Raw genomic sequence first — 21,218 nt, forward strand, 5'->3', positions numbered from 1 at the left:
CTTGGAATTACAAGACAGAGCTGGTCTCATTCATATTTCCTTTTAACTCCCCAGCTATTAATTATCAGGATTCTAGAATACTCCAGGAAGAGAAAAAAGAAGAAAGAATGGTTCCTGAATGCTTGACTTCTCGGTCCCAGGTGTGTTGAAATTTCTTCTTTCTTGAAATAACACATTAGTTTCCAGGGTTTGGACTAATTTACTTTTGTCATTATACAACCCAGAATCCTCGTTGGGGCCAGTCTAATGGATGTTGGACTTCAAAGGAAATGATCCCCGATTGTTGAAAATTGTCCCACTTTTCTCTAGTCATCATTTACATACTTATTCATTAAGCCATCCAAATCTACTATGTGCTGGGTGCTGTAAGGGGTGCCAGAAAGGTAGTAGAGAAAGTTCTTTGAGTCAAAGAAGTTTCACTGTCTCTAGGGAAACTGTTGACTTATCTTCAGTCTCAAAGAGAACCATGACATTGGGGTGATATCATGACTTGAAGTGAATTGGATTTAAGTGAGGGAGGTCTATGTAAAGTCACCAACCTCACTCTCTCCTCCAGAGCCATCTGGGTCCAGTGGCAAGATATATATCAGGACAATTGGAGATGCCCCTGGTTGTTTAAGTTGGGGTTAAGTGACTTGCCCACACAGCTAGTAAATGTCTGAGGTGAGATTTAAACTCAGGTCCTCCCAACTTCATGGCCAGATTTCTATCCATTTTACCTCCTAGCTGCCCACTGGAGAAATGAAACTAACACATTAATCACTTAATAATTCTATTGTTATTTAACCATGTCTGACTTTTCGTGACCCCATTTGGGGTTTTCTTGGCAAAGGTACTCATTATCTTAAACTATTTGCACTTGGATGCCAGCAGCTAGCAGAAGAAAAACTTTTTCTTGACATCCATCAGCCATACTATACCACAAACTTAATAATGGGAAATTCATTTTTCACTAGACGCTTATTCAAGATGTTATAGGTTTTGCCTTTTTGAATGGGACAGCTGATGTCACATAACCATCAGGCTGAAGGATAGGGAAGGGTATAAGGACATCACTACAAGATGATACACCAAAACTTTGCTTTTCTGAGACCGAACATCATTGGTAAAGGTGAAATCGATACTATAAAAGTCTCCTTTGTACAACTTCCATTTGAAGATTCAGTCATTGAAGTTCTTTGGCTTAACTAGGGTGGAAGCACTGAACAAATGAATGGTTTTTGCACTGGTTTGTAATGAATAGTCTTATAAATAGCTTTAAAAAACCTTCATTGGCTTGCAAAAGTTCATACAACTGAGAATACACTTTTGAATAAAGACCTTAGGAATTTGTAAAAAAATCATAATATAATTAAAAGTCATTTTTGATTGCAAAAAATCTTCACATAAGGCCCCAAATCAAGAAATCAATGAGGCAGAGCCAAGATGGCAGAGAAAAGGCAGGGATGTGCCTGAGCTCTCCCCATTCCCCTCCAAACAATAATGTCTGAAAACAAATTCTGGAGTAGCAGAATCCACTAAAGGACAGGAGAAAACAATTTTCTAGCCCAAGAAAGGCAATTTAGAAGATTGGAAGGAAAGGTCTGTTGCACTGGAGTGACTGGAGCACAGTCCAGCACAGGCTGCATCAGCAAAGACCATGCCCCAACAAACCAGCAGAAGACCTTGGGGGTCACTGAATCAGTGGTGGCAGTGATGGACTTCTGAAGCTCCTACTCCACAGACAGTAAGGGGGGGTGTCAGACAACTGGTCAGAAGATTACAAGGGTCCCTTTTCTGGCACTGGATGCAGGACTTTGTTGCATTGCCTATACATGGATCTGGGTGGTATTATACCCAAATTTCAGAGTTCCCACCCAGGTTAGGAAGAAAATATTGCAAACAGCCAAAACCAGCTAAAATGTTGTAGAGCCATAGTAATAATAACAAATTATTTACCAGATTCTACATGAAAGGATCAGAGAGGATATGATATTATATTAAGGAGTGCAAAGGAGATAGGATTATAACCAAGAATGACTACTCATCAAAATCATTCTGAGGAAAATGAATATTGAATGAAATAGAGAAGCTTCAAGCATTCCTGATGCAAAGACCAGAAGTGAATAGAAAATTTGATTTTCAAATACAATAATCAAGGTAAAAAGGAAAGATAAGTCATAAAGGATTCAATAAGGTTAAACTGTTTAATTCCTACATGGGAAAAAAGATACTTGTAACTCCCAAGAGCTTTCTCATTATTAAGACAGTTAGAAGGAGTATAAATAGAGGGCACAGGTGTGAGTTGAATATTATAGGATGATTACCAAAAAATAAAATTAAATTAAGGGGTGGGAAAGAGGAATGTGCTAGGAGAATCACAAAGGGACAAGTAGAATGGGCTAAATTATCTCCCTTAGAAGAGGAATGAAAGAGCTTTATAGTGGAAGAGGAGATGGGGGCAGTAGTGGGGGAGCCCATGAATCTTGATCTCATCAGAATTGGCTCAAAGAGGGAGTAACATACACATTCAGTTGTGTATGGAAATCTATCTTACCCTACAGGGAAGTAGGAGGGGAAGTTTATAAAAGAGGTGGGAGAGGGGCATGGGGGAAGGACTGATAGGACATATCAGGGGAGGTGTTAGTTAGAAACAAAACACTTTTGAGGATGGGCAGGGTAAAATGAAAGAGAGTAGGATAAATGGGGAAATATTAAAAATGGAAATAGAGTTCATAATTATAACTGTGGAAAAATATCAGGTTTCTCTGATAAAGGCCTCATTTCTCAAATATATAAAAAAACAGTAAAATTTCTAAAAAAAAAAATGAGGCATTCCCCAATTGATAAATGGTTAAAAGATATGAACAGGTAGTTTTCAGATAAAGTAACCAAAGCTATCTCTAGTGATATGAAAAAATGCTCTGTCACTATTGAGTAAAATACAAATGAAAATAACTCTGAATTACGACTCCATACCTGTTAGGTTGACTGATATGACAGAAAAGGAAAATGACAAATGTTGGAGGGGATGTGAGGATTGAAACACTGTAGCAGTGAACTGATTTAACCAGTTGATAGAGCAATTTGGAATTATTCCCAAAGGACTAAAAAATGCATACCAGGCAGATTTCAGAAAAACCTGGAAAGACTTAAATGGACTCAGAATGAGCGAAGTGAGAAGAACCAGGAGAATATTGTACACAGTAATAGCAACATTGTGTGATGATCAGCTGTGATAGACTTTGCTTTTCTCAGCAATACCATGATCCAAGGCATTTCCAAAGGAACCATGATCAGAAATGCTCTCCACATCCAGAAAAAGAATTGTGGAATCTGGATGCAGATTGAATCATAAATTTTTTACTTTTTCTTTCAATTTTTTTTTTCTTTATTGAGGTTTTTCCCTTTTGTTCTGATTCTTCTTCCACAACATGACTAATGTGGAAATAAGTTTAATGTGATTGTACATATATAACCTATTTCACATTGTTTGCTGTTTTGGGTGGGGAGAGGGGAGAGAAGGGAGAGAAGGAGAAAAAACTAGCATTCAAAAATCTTATTGAAACAAATGTTAAAAACTATCTTACATGTAACTGGAAAAAATACTATTAAGGGGAAAATGCATACCCTTTGACCCAGCAATACCACTACTATATCTGTATCCCAAAGAGATTTTTTTTAAAAAAGGAAAGGGACTTCTATGTACAAAAACATTTATAGATGCTGCTTTAGTGGTAGCAAAGAATTGAAAATTGAGGCAATGCCCATCAATTGGGGAATGGCTGAATGAGTTGTAGTATGTAATTGTGATGGAATACTGTTGTGCTATGAAAAATGATGAACAGAATTCTCCCATAAAAATGAACTGATACAAAGTGAAATGAGCAGAACCAGAATATAACTATAACCAATAACAATAATGTATGATGATCTATTGTGAATGACTTAGCTATTAAACAATACAAGGATCCAAGACAATTCTGAAGGGCTTATTGATGGGAAAGATGCTATTCATCTTTTCAGAGAAAAAAGCAGGTAGAGTCTAAATGCAGATAAAAACATACTTAAATTTTTTTTCTTGGGTTGTTTGTTTTAGTCTGTTTTCTTTTCACAACATGATTAATAAGGAAATATGTTTTGCATGTCTGCACATGTATAACTTATATAAAATTGCTTGTCTTTTCAATGAGGAAACGAGAGAGGGAAGAAGGAGGGAGAATTTGGAACTCAGATAAAAAAGGATGTTAAAATTGTTTTAGACATAGTTGGGGGAAAATAAGATATTAAATAAAATTTTAAAAATAAATATGGTGAGAAACTATAATAAGTGACTTATTTTACTCCTTAACTTCACATAAGAAGTAGCCATCAGCCCCTTAAGCAGTAGAAAAAGGAGCTGCCTCAGAAAAACAAGTACCACTGCAGGCAAACAAATGCATACTCACCCTACTCAATCTCAAATACAGAAGAGCCAGATGTTCTTTTATTCTGTATAGCAGAATGTCCCCTGAGAAAGTCCTATGGTACTTGTAAACCCATAGTGCAAATGAATGGAAAACATATAAATTTTGTCCATCAATACATATATATATATATACACACACATACACACAGATACATATATGTATATGTCAATATATATATGTGTGTATACATATACACACATATGAGAAGTAGCCACAATTAAATAGGGTGAGAAGTCTAGATTGCTTTCAGACAATCCAACTTTTCTCTCATGTTTCCAAGTTCCTCCTAGTAACAAAGACCCATCTTTACTAATATTCTATTGGTATGATATGGCTGCAAGACATGGAACACCAATCTCCAGAGAAATAAAAATTAATCTCACATGGAGGGCAATGGAGAAAGTAAAATATTGGATGTGAACAGGCTATAACATCAAACTAATGAGGAACTGTGGAAGAGAATAAAAGATCTCATTGGGAAATGTACGGTAGGAGGAAAACAAGATCTAGTCATGTGGCAAATGTGAGAATGATAGAACCCAAGCACTCTATTAGCATATTTATACTGTTAGGAGAAAACGAGGGAAAAAAACAACAAAAACACTACCACCACGTCAGAGATATTCTATGGAGAACTTATTAGGACATTTGTATTGGTTGGGAGCATAAGCCTTGCCTACAATAGGGGAGGGGCTAGTTTGAAACAAAACACTTTTGAGGATACAGGAGGTAGACCTGAAAGTGCTATTCCTAGCCCTAGCCAGCAACTCTTGGGTCTACAAGGCATAGTGGGAGGGGAATTACCTGTTACTGAGGTATAGGGTTTAGGTCCTAGCTTTTGCTCTCTTTGGTGAAGGTAAGCAGTTCTGCTTGTGAAAGTTTGGTTGCCAACAGCCCTAATCCTAAACTTGGTCAGTGATTAATGGATCTAAGAGGAATGGAATTCTGTATCTCTGAAGCATGAGGTTCAGTGACATGGCCATTGGTTTCTTTGGGGAAGGTAGAGGGTAGCAGTAATGCTACCTATTCCACTCTGTCCATGTAAATATGGCTACCAGGTCAGTTAGTTTCACTTTTGTTCAATAGTTCATGAGCTAAGGGGACATAGCCATGGTACAGGCTCAGTTTATTACCCATCTAGCTAATTTGGTTAGATTCTGGAAGAAAGGGATGATTCAAAAATCATTATAGGAGGTTTTATATTGATACATTGACACTTTCCACTACCAGAAGTCAGTGAATATAAACAAGCTCCAGAGGACATTAGTGCCAACAGCAAAATTGAAATTAGGAAGGCAAGAAGTGGTGAGTAATTTGAGGATGGAGCATCCCATTCACGGAATTAGGTAATTCCTGTTGTATGGAAAAACTGATTCCCCAGGTATCAGCTGAGCATCAGAAACAACGATACTGTCAATGGACTGGCAGTGATAGCTCCACTGACTAAAGATTTGAGTGGGGTTTTTATCATGTTCTTCAAGGATGTTCCTATTCCCCTTGAATATTAGAGGGTGTGTCTTCCAACTTCAGGGGAAGCAAAGGAATACACAATGTTCTGACCTTGGCCATCGTAATAATGATGGCCTCATGACAAGAAATAGGCTAGGATATGGTCATTTATAAGGACACACAGGGAAGGCCAAGGCATGTGTGTGTGTGGTGGGGGAGAGGTGTAAGGAAAACAGCTAGAAAGTTTCCACAGCAAATTAAAACTGTTTCAAATCAGAGTTATAAGATAAGATTCCAAATCATAAAATAGAATCTAAGAAATATCAAAGGATCACATAGCAATGCACATTTCTATTAGAACATGGGCAGAAAGAGAGATAGGATGGATTGTAATCCACATTATTGAAAGGAGCCTCCAAACCAGTTGTATTGCATGTATTTGAGTATTTCAGTAACATTTGGCATCAATCTAGTGTTTTTTGTATGTCACTTGGTCCTTACAATAACCCTGTATGATGGGGAGTCTGGCCATTATTATTCTCATTTTACAGATGTGGAACATTGAGCTCTGAGAACCTGTGAGAGATATTGTGGTAGGAGAATTCAAGACTTCAGGGGATTCTTTTCGTGGTACTCATTCCCATTCTATGAGAATTTTCAGGGGTAACCTTAAGCAGCTAAAGAGATCTATCCAGGTGTAAGTCCATGGAGATGCTTGTGTAATACCAAGTAGGATCTGATTGAAAGATATAAATTCCCATCAGTCAACAAGACTTCATTCAACAAAACTTCAATAAAAATATATACACATACTGTGCTACAAAGTCAGACCTGTTAGATGTTTAATATAGTTTTCTTGAAACACTAAATAATTTGGAAACTCTCTGAACCACTTATATATTCCACTCAAATGCCCTAGAACTAACCCTTACATTCCTTTTCCAGAATCATGTATTAGAAATTTATGAGCATGAATGGGTTTGATGTTACAGGAATCAGTGACATTCAAAGATGTGGCTGTGGACTTTACCCAGGAAGAATGGGGGAATCTGGATTCAACTCAGAGGGATCTATATTGGGCAGTGATGCTGGAAAATTACAGGAACTTGGTATACCTGGGTAAGAGTAGCTTTGATGTAAAACTCAAGATCTTCACGGTACAACTTTTTAAAACTTCCTCTTTTCTTAAAGCATCTGAAGTGAGTAGCTGGAATCTAGATGGGTATCCAAGGCAAAAAAGATTTCTAATCCCTTTGAGGCCAAGAAGAAGCCTATTTCTTCTCCCTGTGCCCTACTGAAAAGGTTTTAAAAAAATTGAACTGCAAGTGGGCTGATTCATTTTACCATCACTCAGACTTCCTTCCTTTCTTTCTTTCTTTCTTTTTTTTTTTTTTTGGTGAGGCAATTGCAGTTAAGTGACTTGCCCAGGGTCACACAGCTAGTAAGTGTTAAGTGTCTGAGGCCAGATTTGAAATCAGGTCCTCCTGAATCCAGGGCCAGTGCTCTATCCACTGTACCACCTAGCTGTCCCCCAGACTTTCTTTTTCATATCATCTACTCACTTAGGTCAAGGATTCTTTCTACCCCAAACCTCCCCCCAGGCCAAGTGGCACTACAAGTACATGCCAGAGCAGTTTTCTATCATCCTAAGAGTGGAAGGGAAAATGAGTTCAGATCAAGCCTGAGAACCATTCTTCCCACTTTCTTTGGAATATAATATTGAATATAGTTTAGAAGTGTTTTGTGTCTCCCTCTAGGTTCTCCTTTTGTGTTCCCTTTCATCCAGATTTTATACATAGAATTGAGAACTGAGATAGTTCTTTGTCCTCATCTCAAAGAGATATTTCCCATTTCCCCCCATGATCAGGGTTTCCAGTTTCCAAACCAGAAGTTATATCCTGCATGAATGAAGGGGAAGAATCATGGATATTCAAGAAAGAAATCTCAAAAGTTACTTTTCCAGGTGAGTGAGTAAGTTTAAATCATATAGAGGAAGGTTACTATAAGCAAAAAGATAGATTATCTAGGTCCTTAAGGGTCTTAATGTGTTCCTAACATTTTATATGCTTGACAACTATCCTCTTTAATTCTTTAAGGCAGAGGTATGTTCCTTCTTTCTAAATATAACACTGTTTCCTGTACACCTCCTCAGGAACATTGATTCCTTAATTTACTCTCTTCCTTTCTAGATCCACAGTCTCAGAAGAAGGGAAGGAAGGAAGGAAGGAAGGAAGGAAGGAAGGAAGGAAGGAAGGAAGGAAGGAAGGAAGGAAGGAAGGAAGGGAAAGATAAAAGGACCAGGAGAGGGAGAGGGAGAAGGAAAAGTGAGGACAGAGAGAGACAGAGAGAAGAGGAGGAGGAGGGAGGGAGGGAAGTAGGGAGGAAGGGAGAGAGGGAGAGAGAGAGAGAGAGAGAAAGAGAGAGAGAGAGAGAGAGAGAGAGAGAGAGAGAGAGAGAGAGAGAGAGAGAGAGAGATGGAGAGATTGCTCCTGCTGTGGAAAATCCATAAAAGCTACAATTAAGAATATTAAAGGAATGAGATTCTTAGATCTTGTTTCCCACAGATTTAAAGAAAGGAGAAAATATAAGAGGACATTACAGTAACTTGAATGGAATATATAATATTTGTCTTTCTATCACAGAAAATACCTCTCATCAATGCTTAAAATATAGGCTGGTCTTCTAAGAGGTTAGAGACATATCTCTCTGTTTTCTAGCATGGCAGGTAAAAATGGACGTATAAAAACGTTGAATATCACTACTTAAAGTCATGTAGTGGAAAGAGAATTCAATTTGGACTCAGGAAACCTTGTTTGAAACCCTTAACTATGTACTATGACTTTGCTTTTATCCCTTTGAGCCAACATTCTTCAATGTGTAAAATGAAGAATTTGAATTAATTGACCTTCAAAATATCTACTGGTTACAAGTCCCAACCCCTCCCATAAAGCCTACAAAGGTGAGCTAAATAAGCTCAAAATTTTCCTCTAGGTCTTGTAATATTTTATGGTTATCAGTGCATCACTCAGCCTGGCCATCTGTTAGCTCTTCCTATCACTGGTCCATCTACATTTTATTTTTAGTACCTTTTATGCCACTACTTTCATGTCATCCACAGGTTTCTAATGCCCACCATGTGTGTTCCTGTTGCCCTTTGAGCAAATTACTGTTTTGCTCTTTGCATATCATACTGTTCCATGATTCTTAACTGTGTCACTTCACTGAGAATATTGGTGTTGAGAAGATGAGCTTTTGCATAATAAAGCATAATATTATTTAAAGTATTGCATAATTGGGGGCAGCTGGGTGGCGCAGTGGATAAAGCACCAGCCCTGGATTCAGGAGGACCTGAGTTCAAATCTGGCCTCAGACACTTGACACTTACCAGCTGCGTGACGCTGGGCAAGTCACTTAACCCCCATTGCCTTACAAAAACAACAACAACAAAAAAATAAAAATAAAGTATTGCATAATTTCACCCATAAAGTTTAATCTCCACTCTTTCCAACTTAATTGTGGGCCCAGCTCATTTCCCAATTATAGTGGCTCTTTTAATATGTAATGAAGAAATCACTTGCTATTTTCTTCTTGGAAGAAAGTTCTATCAAATGTCTTAAAAATTTAAATCTTCCATTTATACATCACTATATCACATCCCTGTGCTAGGCTTATAATCTTTCTCACACACCCTGTTTCTTCTTTCTGTTCAGTGATATGTAGTATATTCTAATAACAAAATTGCTATTTTTCCCACCACTGACCTTCACCCAAATGCTCTCCACTAAGCTTACCCTGCTCTAGTTACTATAATTCTTCATACAAATATATCTTCATAACATGCAATTGCCAGCCTCTGCCTTGCTTCACCTTTACTGTTTCTTTTGAATAAGTCTTAGACATACTTAAGGCAGCTGAGTGGTAGAGTGGATAGGATTTTGGGCTTGAAATCAGGAAGATTCATTTCACGAGTTCAAATCTGGCCTCAGATACTTGCTGTGTGACCCTAGGCAAGTCAATTATTCCTGTTTGCCTCAGTTCTTTATCTGTGAAAAATGAACTGGAAAAGGAAATGGCAGACTACTCTAGTATCTTTGCTGATAAAATCCCTCAAAAAGTGGTCACAGAGTTAGATGTGACTGAAATGATTGAATAACAATAGACCTACTGAGAGCTTTATTTCAGATATGTTCTTCATTCCATCTTCTCAGTGATACCTTATGAGGTCAAATTTACTTCCTTCTACTAGAACTTCTGGTTCTTCTCATTTGTCTAGACTTTGGGCAATTTGATATAAATATGTGAGGTCATAGCTTTCATTTTTACCATTCCTCTCATGGATTTTGCTTCCTGTGAACTTTCAAATGTCTCAAATGTCATTTTTCTTCCTTAATTGTAGCTACTTTCTTTGGTATATAACTTGACAAATATGCATAAGTAACTTTCTTCTCCTTTTATCTTTATTTTCAGTTGAAAGTCCTTTTTGTTTAATCTTAAAAACTCCTACCCAGTGTTAGTCCTATATTGTAGTCTTGGTCTAGAAATCCAAATCCCATTCTCAGATACCATTTAAATTAACTATTCATATCCCCAATCCGTTTTGTCTTCTACATACATTGCCTTCAGTGGGTAACAGTGATGAAGGCACCAGCTGGTTAACTATGATCTTCAATTGCTTGTCTAAGAAATTATAATGTTTTATACTACCTTCTAGGTTCTTCCTGGCAGTATTATTTTGTGCCCTGGTGAATCACCAGAAGTAGGTAGTAGTGATCTATTTTAATGAATCTTAGGAGGTTCAATAAATCATTCATCAAGTATTTATCACATACCTACTACTAGGCATACAAATACAAAAAATGATGTTATCCCTACTTACAATGAGCTAACAGTATTGAATACATGCCTCAGGACTTTTCTCTTATTATTAACAAGTTGACAAATGGATGCCCCAGTGCTTCTGAATAGGAAATTACCAAGGACCATTGCTTATCTTCTTCCTTTGACACTGCATCATTTTTCACCTGATAATTTCTGTGGCTCCAATTTTATTATCCCCTCAGGACTACAGATTTACACCTTTATGGGGATAAACCCTTTCACTTCACAGAGAAGGAAAATGGGACCCAGAGATATTAGGTGACTTGTTCAAGGTCATTCTGGTATTAAACATTGGTGCTAATCCCATAGTTCTTTGCTGCCTCAAAGGGGAAAACCAGATACTCTTTCCTCAGTCATTCCAGTTCCCCCTCTAACCAGGAGGTTTTTAGCTCTAATGCAATGGTTCTTCATTCATTTATTTTTCTTCAGATTCTTTTATCCTCTAATTTCCTGAAACTTCACATTCCTTTTTTTTACATTTCAGGCATGCTATAGTGGGGATTCCTTTTGGCTATGAGTTGGACTAAATGGTTACTGAGTTCCCTTCAAACTCTCAGATTCTGTGAGTGATATTTCTCCAAAATCTAAGGTGAATGTAAGATTATGTCTGCTTTTATTCACTATCAGAAACCTTAAGAGGTAGGACTCATTCTCTACCCTGGGGTGCCCATATTTTCCAACCCAGAAATAGTTTCTTCCCTGTTAGTTGTTTATGTCCTTTGTTCTCTAAGAGGACCATGACATTCAGGCAATGTTATGACTTGCAGTATATTGGATTTAATTGACAGAGGGCTGTGCAAAGTCACCAGCCTCACTTTCTTCCCCAGAGCCACCTGGGTCCAGTGGCATAATATATATCAGGATGAATGGAAATGGCCCCAGATGTTTAAGTAAATTAGGGGCAAGTGACTTGCCCAGGGTCACACAGCTAGTAAGTGTATGAGGTGACATTTGAACTCAGGTCCTCCCAACTTCAGGGCAAGTTCTTTATCTATTGCACCATCTAGCTTCCCCTTCCCTGTTAGTAAGAATGCAGTCAAGGGCAATATCATGCATTACAAGGGGCAGGTGGAAGAACCAGCTGTTGGGAATTCTTTCTTCATGTAGCTCACACAGTGTTCTTCAGTATACTAGCTAATTCCATTCCTACCTTGTCACCTGGCATCCATCCATCCATCTATCTATCTATCTATCTATCTATCTATCTATCTATCTATCTATCTATCTATCTATCTATCTATCAGCACTTTACTTTCCCTCAAATACTAGAGATGGAGAGCTCTTCACCTTTGTTTCTAATTGCTTATGGGAATTTACCTCTTACTCTACCCCCTGCCCTTCCTTTAAACCTTAACAGAATTATACAGATCTTTAGCCATTTTTACCTAGACAAGTGCACCTACTTTCTTCTCATTAACATATTTTACATTTTACCTACCAATTTACTTTTCTAACATGTTTTACTTAACAGTTGGTTGTCTTATCTTTTCTTATTTACCTTAGTTTGCCAGTTCTTTCCTCCTTGATTTCTTTTCTTTAAATCTTTCTCCTCAGTTCTCTTCCCCATTCATTTTGGGTCCTCCTTCAGATTGAATCTTCTTCTACACTGATCTCTTTTCTTCCTTTAGCTCCAACTTTTCTCATTCAACTTTTCCTTTTTTTACATTTCTCTTCTTCAAGCTCAATATCTGTCCTTTATAAGCTTAAAGTCTTCACGTTAAATTTCATATGTTACCTCTCCTTATTCAGTCCAAGAACTTCTTTCTTCTACTATTGTTTCTCTCAGTACCTTCTTCCACAGAAGTTAAAAGTTGAAAATAGAAAAATTATGACAGACATGTTGACAAAGTGGAAAAAGAACACTGGATTATGGGCAATAAAACCCAAGATCTGTCTGTGGTTCTTCCACTGACTAGATTAATGCAAGTCACCCATTCTCATTGACCCTCATTTTTTCTCATCTGTAAAACTTATAGTGTTGTGAGAATAAAATGAAGTAAAATATGTTAAAGTCCCAAATAGTTTAACTAAATACAAGGGATTATTATTACAATTTATAATTTGAAGACATTTTCTTTCTTAGAGGAGATGGAGTTCACCATACAACAGTGTTGGGTGTGTTTTTTTTTCTTACCACAAAGAACACAAGATTTTTACAAATTTTATTTTATTTTTTAGATTGGGAGACTAGGCCTGAAAGCAAAGAGTCAGTTACAGAACAGAACACTTCAAATGAAGAACTGATCCTGAGAAGACTTATAATGGATGATACTAAGAATTGCCAAAGACAAGACTGGGAATATAATGTCAAGTTGGGGAAGCAGCAGGGCAATCAAGAGAAGTATTCTGGGCAGAGAGTTGCCTGCACAAAAACTCCTGGTATACTAATAGACCATAGTTTTAATAAATTTCAGGGAAGCTTCAGTCTAGGGTCAATCTTTGCTGCCCAAGAAACAGATTCTGTGAGAAGGAAGTTACATCAATATGACACACATCAAATGATACTCAATGAGTATTCTTCAGACATTCTGCAACAACTGCCTTCAGGGAAGACACCTCAAAATAATGACTCTGAAGTCTTCTATAAAACCTCTAACTTTATCCAATGTAATAGCATAGAGACTGGGGGTGAAACATATGAATCTAATGAATGTAGGAAGGCCTTCAGCCAAAACACATATTTTACTCAACATCAGAAAAACCACACTAGTGAGAAACTCTATAAATGTAATAAATGTGGCAAAGCCTTTGGCCGAAGTACTTTGCTTATCCAACATCAGAATATTCATACTGGAGAGAAACACTATAAGTGTAATGAATGTGGTAAGGCCTTTACACAGAGAACACACTTGGTTCAGCATCAGCGAATCCACACTGGAGAGAAACCATATGAATGTAATAACTGTGGAAAGACTTTTAGGTACAGATCAAATCTTACTCAGCATCAGAGAATCCATACTGGAAAGAAACCCTATAAATGTAATGAATGTGGGAAAGCTTTCAGGGAGAGCTCATCTCTTATTCGTCATCAGATTATCCATACTGGAGAAAAAACATATGAATGCAATAAATGTGGAAAAACCTTTATCCACAGCTCATCTCTTAGCCAACATCAGAGGATCCACACTGGAGAGAAACCCTTTGAATGTAATGAATGTGGGAAAGCATTCAGTAGTAGCTCATCCTTTATTAAACATAAGAGAATTCATACTGGAGAGAAACGTTATAAATGTAGTGAATGTGGGAAAGCTTTCAGCCAGAGCACACATGCTATTCAACATCAAAAAATCCATGCCAGAAAGAAACCCTTTGAGTATAATGAATTTGGAATAGGTTTCAGTAACATCTCATCTTTCCTTAAAAATCAGAGAATTAATACTGGAGAGAAACGATATAAATGTAATGAATGTGGAAAAGCCTTTAGCCAGCGCACACATGCTATTCAGCATCAAAGAATACACACTGGAGAGAAACCCTTTGAGTGTAATGATTGTGGGAAAGCCTTCAGTAACAGCTCATCCTTTGTTAAACATCAGAGAATTCATACTGGAGAGAAACGATATAAGTGTAGTGAATGTGGAAAAGCTTTTACCCAAAGTACACATGCTATTCGACATCAAAGAATCCACACTAGAAATAAACCCTTTGAGTGCAATGAATGTGGCAATGCCTTTAGTCAGAGAACTCATCTTGTTCAGCATCAGCGAATCCACACTGGGGAGAGACCCTTTGAATGTAATGAATGTGGAAAAACCTTTAGGCACCGCTCATCTCTTACCCAGCATCAGAGAATCCATACTGGAGAGAAACCCTATGAATGTAATACATGTAGGAAAGCCTTCAGATCTAGATCATCACTTACTAAACATCAAAGAATCCATAGTGAAGAGATGCTATATGAATGAGATGCATGTGAGAAAGCCTTCAATAAAATTTATCCTTTGTGGCTATGTAAGAATCTATATCAAAATACAATCCTATATGTGTTAGCCTGTAATGTTGGACATATTGTTTACTTACAACATATTTTTTTAAAAGATATTTCATAATCCATGATTTCCTCAGTGTGGATACTCCTTTTACTCCCTCACAACTTTTTTTTTCATTTTAATAGAACTATTCTCAGCTTTGTCATGTTTTGAGGTCTGGCAGAGCAAGTTTCCACTGCATCTAAGAGCTTTTTCCTCCACAAGTTATCACATACTTTTTTTGTCATTTAAAAAAATATATGTTGTTACTTTATCTAGTCCTAGAAAAGACCCCTTTTTATACATAGATATTGTATTAAATTTGTAAATTAAATTTGTTTATAAATAATTGATTAAAAGGTGAAATATAAACATTTTTACTCCATATTTATACAACCCAACCATGTACAAAGTAGTTCACTCCAACTATTTAATTCTTTTGTTTGTTTCTTAATAATTTTGTATAATTATTTTTACAAAGCTTTAGTAAGAGTCTTAGTAAATAAGTAACCACGTATTTTTTGTCATTATTATAGATGGCATTTCCTTATTATTAGTTCAGCAATTTTATTAGCACCATAAAAGAACATAAATGACTTTGCCAGTTTTATTATATATTCTGCTACCTTATTGATCTCTTTGTCTCAATTTTTGTTAAGTTCTTGGATTTTCTTTTTATACAATATTCCATCTGCATGGAAATATGTTTTGACCTCATCATTATCAATGCTAATCCCTTTATTAGTATTGTAGTTATTTCAAGCACTTTTGAAACAATGTGAAATAGAAGTGGTAAAATTGGAGATGTGTGTTTTTTAATTGATTTTACTGAGAAAACTTTTGATGTTTCTCTCTTATATCTTATATTAGCTTTTGGTTTCAAATAGATGCTATTTTATCATGTTAATGAAAACCTTTTCACCCCTATTCTTTGTATCACAACTAGGGGTTGCACTTTGTCAGAAGCCTTTTTCTGTGTTGATATTAGCCAAAAACTTTGGGGATGGAGTACCTATATGTAAACAGTGACAAGGCATAAATACTTAAAAGTAAAAACAATCACAAAAAGGGAAAGTGCTCCTCAAAGTAGTAATTGTCAAGCAACAGTTACCCACATAAAAATAGGAATGTTATTTTTTGTAGCTTCAAAGAAAGTAGAGGTTGAGAAGTATGTGAAGGGGAAGGAAAGATCAGCTGTTGAATATCCCTTCATTGAATACAGTGGAAAAGGATGATGTCCCTTTGTAGACCAGGGCAGTAAACAGGCAGTAAACAGTAAACAGGATACCCCTCCCTTCCACTATCACCTAGACTTATTACCTACATCATAGGTTTCTTGAGAGAAACAAATGAGCATATATATGTGAAATACTTAGTAAGTGGTACAGTGTTATGTAAATATGTAAGATTTTAAATAAAACCATTGTCAAAACATAAGTTGAGATAAAAATATTCAGAATCATTAACAGTAGGTCTTTATTTTTTTATTATTATTTAAACCTTCTACTAAAGTCTCATTTCTTATGAAGGGATCTGTTACTACAAAGAATTTGAGAACCATTGATGTAGGTCATCTTAATGCCCATTCCTATCCTTCCCTATACAATCTTTGGGCTTGAATTCTTTCATAGTAACACTGCTAGATAAGAAAGCCCTGCAACGGCTGAAGTGGTACAGCCTATTAAGAGATCTCTGTGACTTAATTCTTCCTCCTCCACTCCATAGTGACAGACTAATATATCATTCCCTCATTCACTGTCCCTTCAATCCTCTACACCCTCCCCCCAATATATCAGCATTCTCTTTTGTCTACAAGGAAGGATTCTTAGGGATAATGAGTTCTTTCCTTCTTTTTAGATCCAACTCTTCTCCATCCTCTGGCAATTTCATAGCCAAAGTAATTGCTTTCATTTCTGGTGTCACTTCCATCTATGCTTCTTTTTTCTCCACCTGCTGCCCTATTTAGTCCCTTTTCCCCTGCCAGTGTCTCAACTACTTCATTTCTGGTGGGGCCTAAATTGGAGAAGTCGGGTTTATTAATAAGGAAAACAATTTGCTTTATTTCTCCTCTCATCCTCCTCAAACTTATTCCTCTTCACAGCTAAGAAGCTGAGAAAAAAACTTGTAGACATGAATGGCTTTCAGTGTGGCCCAACACAAGTCAAAGTGATACATGAATGATGATTATGATATGGTTTACATAGTCCAATTCGATAGATAAAATTTTCCCTAAAGTGAAGTATTCTTGGGCAGAGGTCATGTCTTCTATCATTTTTACATCCCTCATGATACCAATCAAAGTGTTGGGCATACAGATGGTTAAATAAATAAAAGCAGCTTTCTAGGATCCTTGCATAGACAATTAGGGCACTGCTTTTAGTGAATGAAGGTAAGATGCCTTTCTTTTGGGACCTTTTGGGAAACTCATGCCTTCTTTCCCTTAATCTCATTCTCCAGTATCTGTTGCATTTTTTATAGTTAACAACAACAACAATAACAATAACAAATGTTTATTATATGCCTGATACCATGTTAAGCATTTTACAATAACAACTCTGCAACCAGCGTATCAAGGCAGAGGTGGCAAAACTGTATATCTCCTTTTTAATGTTCTTTGAGTGGGCCAGCCTATCTGGATTTAGAAGGAATACGTGGCATTTGGGTAAAAAGGTATGCCAAAGCAGTATGTGAGTATGAAAAACCAAGAAGAAACTCAGCATGATGACTATGACCTTCTCCTTTAAGCTGTGGAGTAGGTGAAGGAAGAGAACATGGATGTCATCTAAAAAGATGTGAGAGACATAGTCTGTTGCTCTACTGGGCCACCATTGACCAATGACTACAGGTAAACTTACCTCTGTACCCAGGAAATTATCTCTGTCCCACCCATTCTACCCTACCTTATACCTTCAGAATTTACATATTTTTGACTTGTCTGTCCTCAATACATTGTCCTCTATTCCCTAACTTCTTACTTTCATTATCAGAACTGCTAACTCATTCCCTTTAACTTCAGGAGACATTTACAAAGCATTAACTATGCAGAGTACATAGTAGAGGAAACAGCCACTATGAAGTGAAAAGAGTCATGGATTGTATAGTCAAGAGACTGGGGTTCAAATCCTCATGTTAAAAGATATGTGTGACCAAGTCACTTAATCTCTATGCGTCTCATATTCTTCATCTGTAAAAAATAAACTAATAGTACTTACACTATTTATCCCACATACTCATTATATGGATGTATGTTTTGTAAACTTTAAACTGATATACATAAAAATATGAATGTATATACACACACATATGAGTTATTATGAGATGCTTGAAGATATGACCTTTGCTGTCATATTGCTTGCAGTCTTGTTAGTTGTGGGACCACACACACACACACACACACACACACACACACACACACTTCAACATTTCAGCTGATCCTTGATCTCACTAATGTAGGTAGTACTTCTGATCCAAATTTGTGCCCTGCCCATGGCACATTATTTTGTTTAATTTTCATTCACATCTTCCCATAAATCATCTATAGAGGACCTGTCCAAAGTGTTGGAGGCCTTCCTCTAGCTTTGTGAACTTATTTATTTATTTAGAAATTGTCCCCACCTTACATGTAAAAACAAATTGTAACACTGATTTTTAAAACTCTGTGTTCCAAATTCTCTTCCTTCCTCCCTATCCCCCCTTAAGGACTCAAGCAATTAAATATGTTTATACAAGTGCAATCATATAAAACATAGTGGACAAAAAACCTTTAGCAAAAGGAACTAACAACAACAAAAATATATACTTCCATCTGTATTCAGATACCAACAGTTCTTTCTATGTGTATGGACTGCATTTTTCATAAGTCCTTCAGAGCTGTCTTGGATCATTGCATTGCTGAAAATAACTAAATAATTCACAGTAGATCATCTTACAATATTGTTGTTATTTTGTATACAATACATTTCACTTTGTATCAGCTCATATAAGCCTTTCCAGGTTTTTCTGACAGCATCCTGCTCATCTTTTTTTTTTTTTTTAATATAGTAAACTACATTTACATAGTACTTTAAAGGGAGATTTCCATGCAAAACATCCATGAGGTTGATTATTGCAACAACAGTAGCTAACTACTTATATTATATATTATATTAGAAACAATACATATTATATTGTACCTTATACCTGACAAAGAATTTTCTTCACAATAGCCCAGCAAAGTAAGTACCATCATGATCCACCCTGTTGAGAAAGACATTGTGAGAACCAGGGCAGCATCATCCTGAGGAAAAAGCATGTGACTAGCATCCAAACAGTTACATCTCTTCGTAGAAATGCCTGCAAGTCATGTCAATCACTGCTACCATCCAATTAGCTTGGAGCTGTGTGTATAGGGACTGTGTCTGGGCGGGCCCACAGGGAGCTTCCACTTGAGAGAAGGGGGATTGGCTCTTTTCTGTTGGAGGTCGTGCAGGAAGCGAGGTTTTTTTTTTCTTTCTTTCTCCACGTGTTCTCTTTACTAACCCCTAATATACTTTAATAAATACTTAATGCCCAAAGATTGGTGCTATGAGCTTCTAATTTAAGGCCACCACTCATTGGATTTTTAGACAGCACAGTTAGATTTTTAAGGTTCACATCATCTTACATTGCTCTTGCCTCTGCTTCAAATTTTTCCCAAGTTACTATTGCTAACTGTGTTTCCCTCCATCCTATTCAATCTAAATGATATTTATTCTATTTTCTATCTTCTTTTACCCTTTCCCTCCTCAAAACTGTTTTGCTTCTGACTGCCTCTCCCCCAATCTGCCCTCCCTTCCTTCACCCCTCCTCCCTTATCCCCTTCCTCTCCTAATTCCCTGCAGGGCAAGATATATTACTATATCCCCTTGAATGTGTATATTATTTATGCCTTGAGCCAATTCTGATGAGAGTAAAACTCATTTATTCTGCCACTCCCTACCCCCTGCCATCTTCCCCTCCACTCCATAAGCTTTTTCTTGCTTCTTTTATGTGAGATACTTTAATCTATTCAAACTCTTCCTTTCCCTTGCTCCCGAAGCAATCCTCTCACCCCATAATTTTATTTTAAAGATGCTACCATGGGGCAGCTAGGTGACACAGTGGACAAAGCACCTGCCCTGGACCTAAGAGTACCCAAGACCAAATCCAGTCTTGGCCACAAGATACCCACCAGCTGCTCAACCCTGGACATGCTACCACATCCTGACTGCCCCACAAAATAAAACAATAAACAAAAGAAAATACTTTACAGATATCATCCCTTCATAATCAATTTCTACCTGTGCTGTCTAAATCTATTCCCTTCAGCTTCCCTAATACTAAGAAAGTTCTTATGAGTTAGAAGTATCATCTTCCCCTGTAGGAATGTAAACAGTTTAACCTTTTAACTTCTCTCATGATTTCTTTTTTCCTGTTTACCATTTTAGGCTTCTCTAGGGTCTTATATTTGAAAGTCAGATTTTCTTTTCAGTTCAGGTCTTTTCTTCACAAATACCTATAAGTCCTCTTTTTCATGGAAGTTCCATTTTTCTCCTGAAAGACTATATTCAGTTTGGCTGGGTAGGTGATTCTTGGTTGTAATTCCAATTCCTTTTACCCCCAGAATATCATATTCCATGCCCTGCAATCCTTTAATGTAGAAGCTGCCAGATCTTGTGTTATCCTGACTGTGGCTCCACAATACTTCAATTATTTCTTTCTAGCTGCTTGCAATATTTTCTCCTTGACCTGGGAACTCTGGAATTTGACTATAATATTCCTTCAAGTTTTCATTTTGAAATCTCTTTCTGGAGGTGATTGGTGGATTCTTTCAATTTCTATTTAAGCTTCTGCTTCCAGAATATTGGGGCAATTTTCCCTGATAATCTCTTGGAAGATGATATCTAAGCTTTTTTTTTATCATGATTTTCAGGTAGTCCAATAATTTTCAAATTCTCTCTCCCTGATCTATTATCCAGGTCAGCTGTTTTTCCAAGGGGATATTTCACACTGCCCTCTATTTTTTCTATTCATTTGGATTTGCTTGATTGTGTTTTGATTTCTTACAAAGTCATTAGCTTCCATTTTTTTCAATCTTAATTTTTATGCAATTATTTTCTCCAGAGAGCTTTTCTATTTGGCTTTTCAAGCTGTTTACTTTTTTCATGACTTTCCCGCATCACTCTCATTTATCTTTCCATTTTTCCTCTACCTCTCTTCCATTTTCCATTACATTTCTTACTTTATATTCAAAGTGCTTTTTGAGCATTTCTATGACCTGAAACCAATACATATTTTTCTTGGAAGCTTTGGGTGTAGGAGCTTTAACTTTATCTTCTCATGAGGGTGTATTTTGATCTTCCTTGTCACCAAAGAAACTTTCTAGGGTCTGCATCTTTTTCTATCTGTTCCTTTTGCTAGCCTATGTCTTGACTTTTAAGTCCTTTTTATAGCGGGGGCACTGCTTCCAGGATGCACT

General features: G+C 36.9%; 1 protein-coding gene across 3 annotated transcripts in view; it reads left to right on the top strand.

The window, feature by feature from the left end:
* LOC122740394 (zinc finger protein 883-like) overlaps nt 1–16,900 on the top strand; it is a 32,448-nt gene extending 15,548 nt beyond the window's left edge. For all 3 annotated transcript variants that reach the window (XM_043982521.1, XM_043982522.1, XM_043982523.1), the window contains 4 exons: nt 55–140; nt 6,890–7,016; nt 7,765–7,860; nt 12,954–16,900. In XM_043982521.1, the coding sequence (XP_043838456.1) occupies nt 55–140; nt 6,890–7,016; nt 7,765–7,860; nt 12,954–14,680 (2,036 nt within the window). In that variant the 3' untranslated portion in view covers nt 14,681–16,900. The remainder of the gene's footprint in view (nt 1–54; nt 141–6,889; nt 7,017–7,764; nt 7,861–12,953) is intronic.
* Nucleotides 16,901–21,218: the final 4,318 nt, after the last annotated feature.

The sequence above is a fragment of the Dromiciops gliroides genome, chromosome 2 (genome assembly GCF_019393635.1).
Source record: "Dromiciops gliroides isolate mDroGli1 chromosome 2, mDroGli1.pri, whole genome shotgun sequence".
Classification (NCBI taxonomy): Eukaryota; Metazoa; Chordata; class Mammalia; order Microbiotheria; family Microbiotheriidae; genus Dromiciops; species Dromiciops gliroides.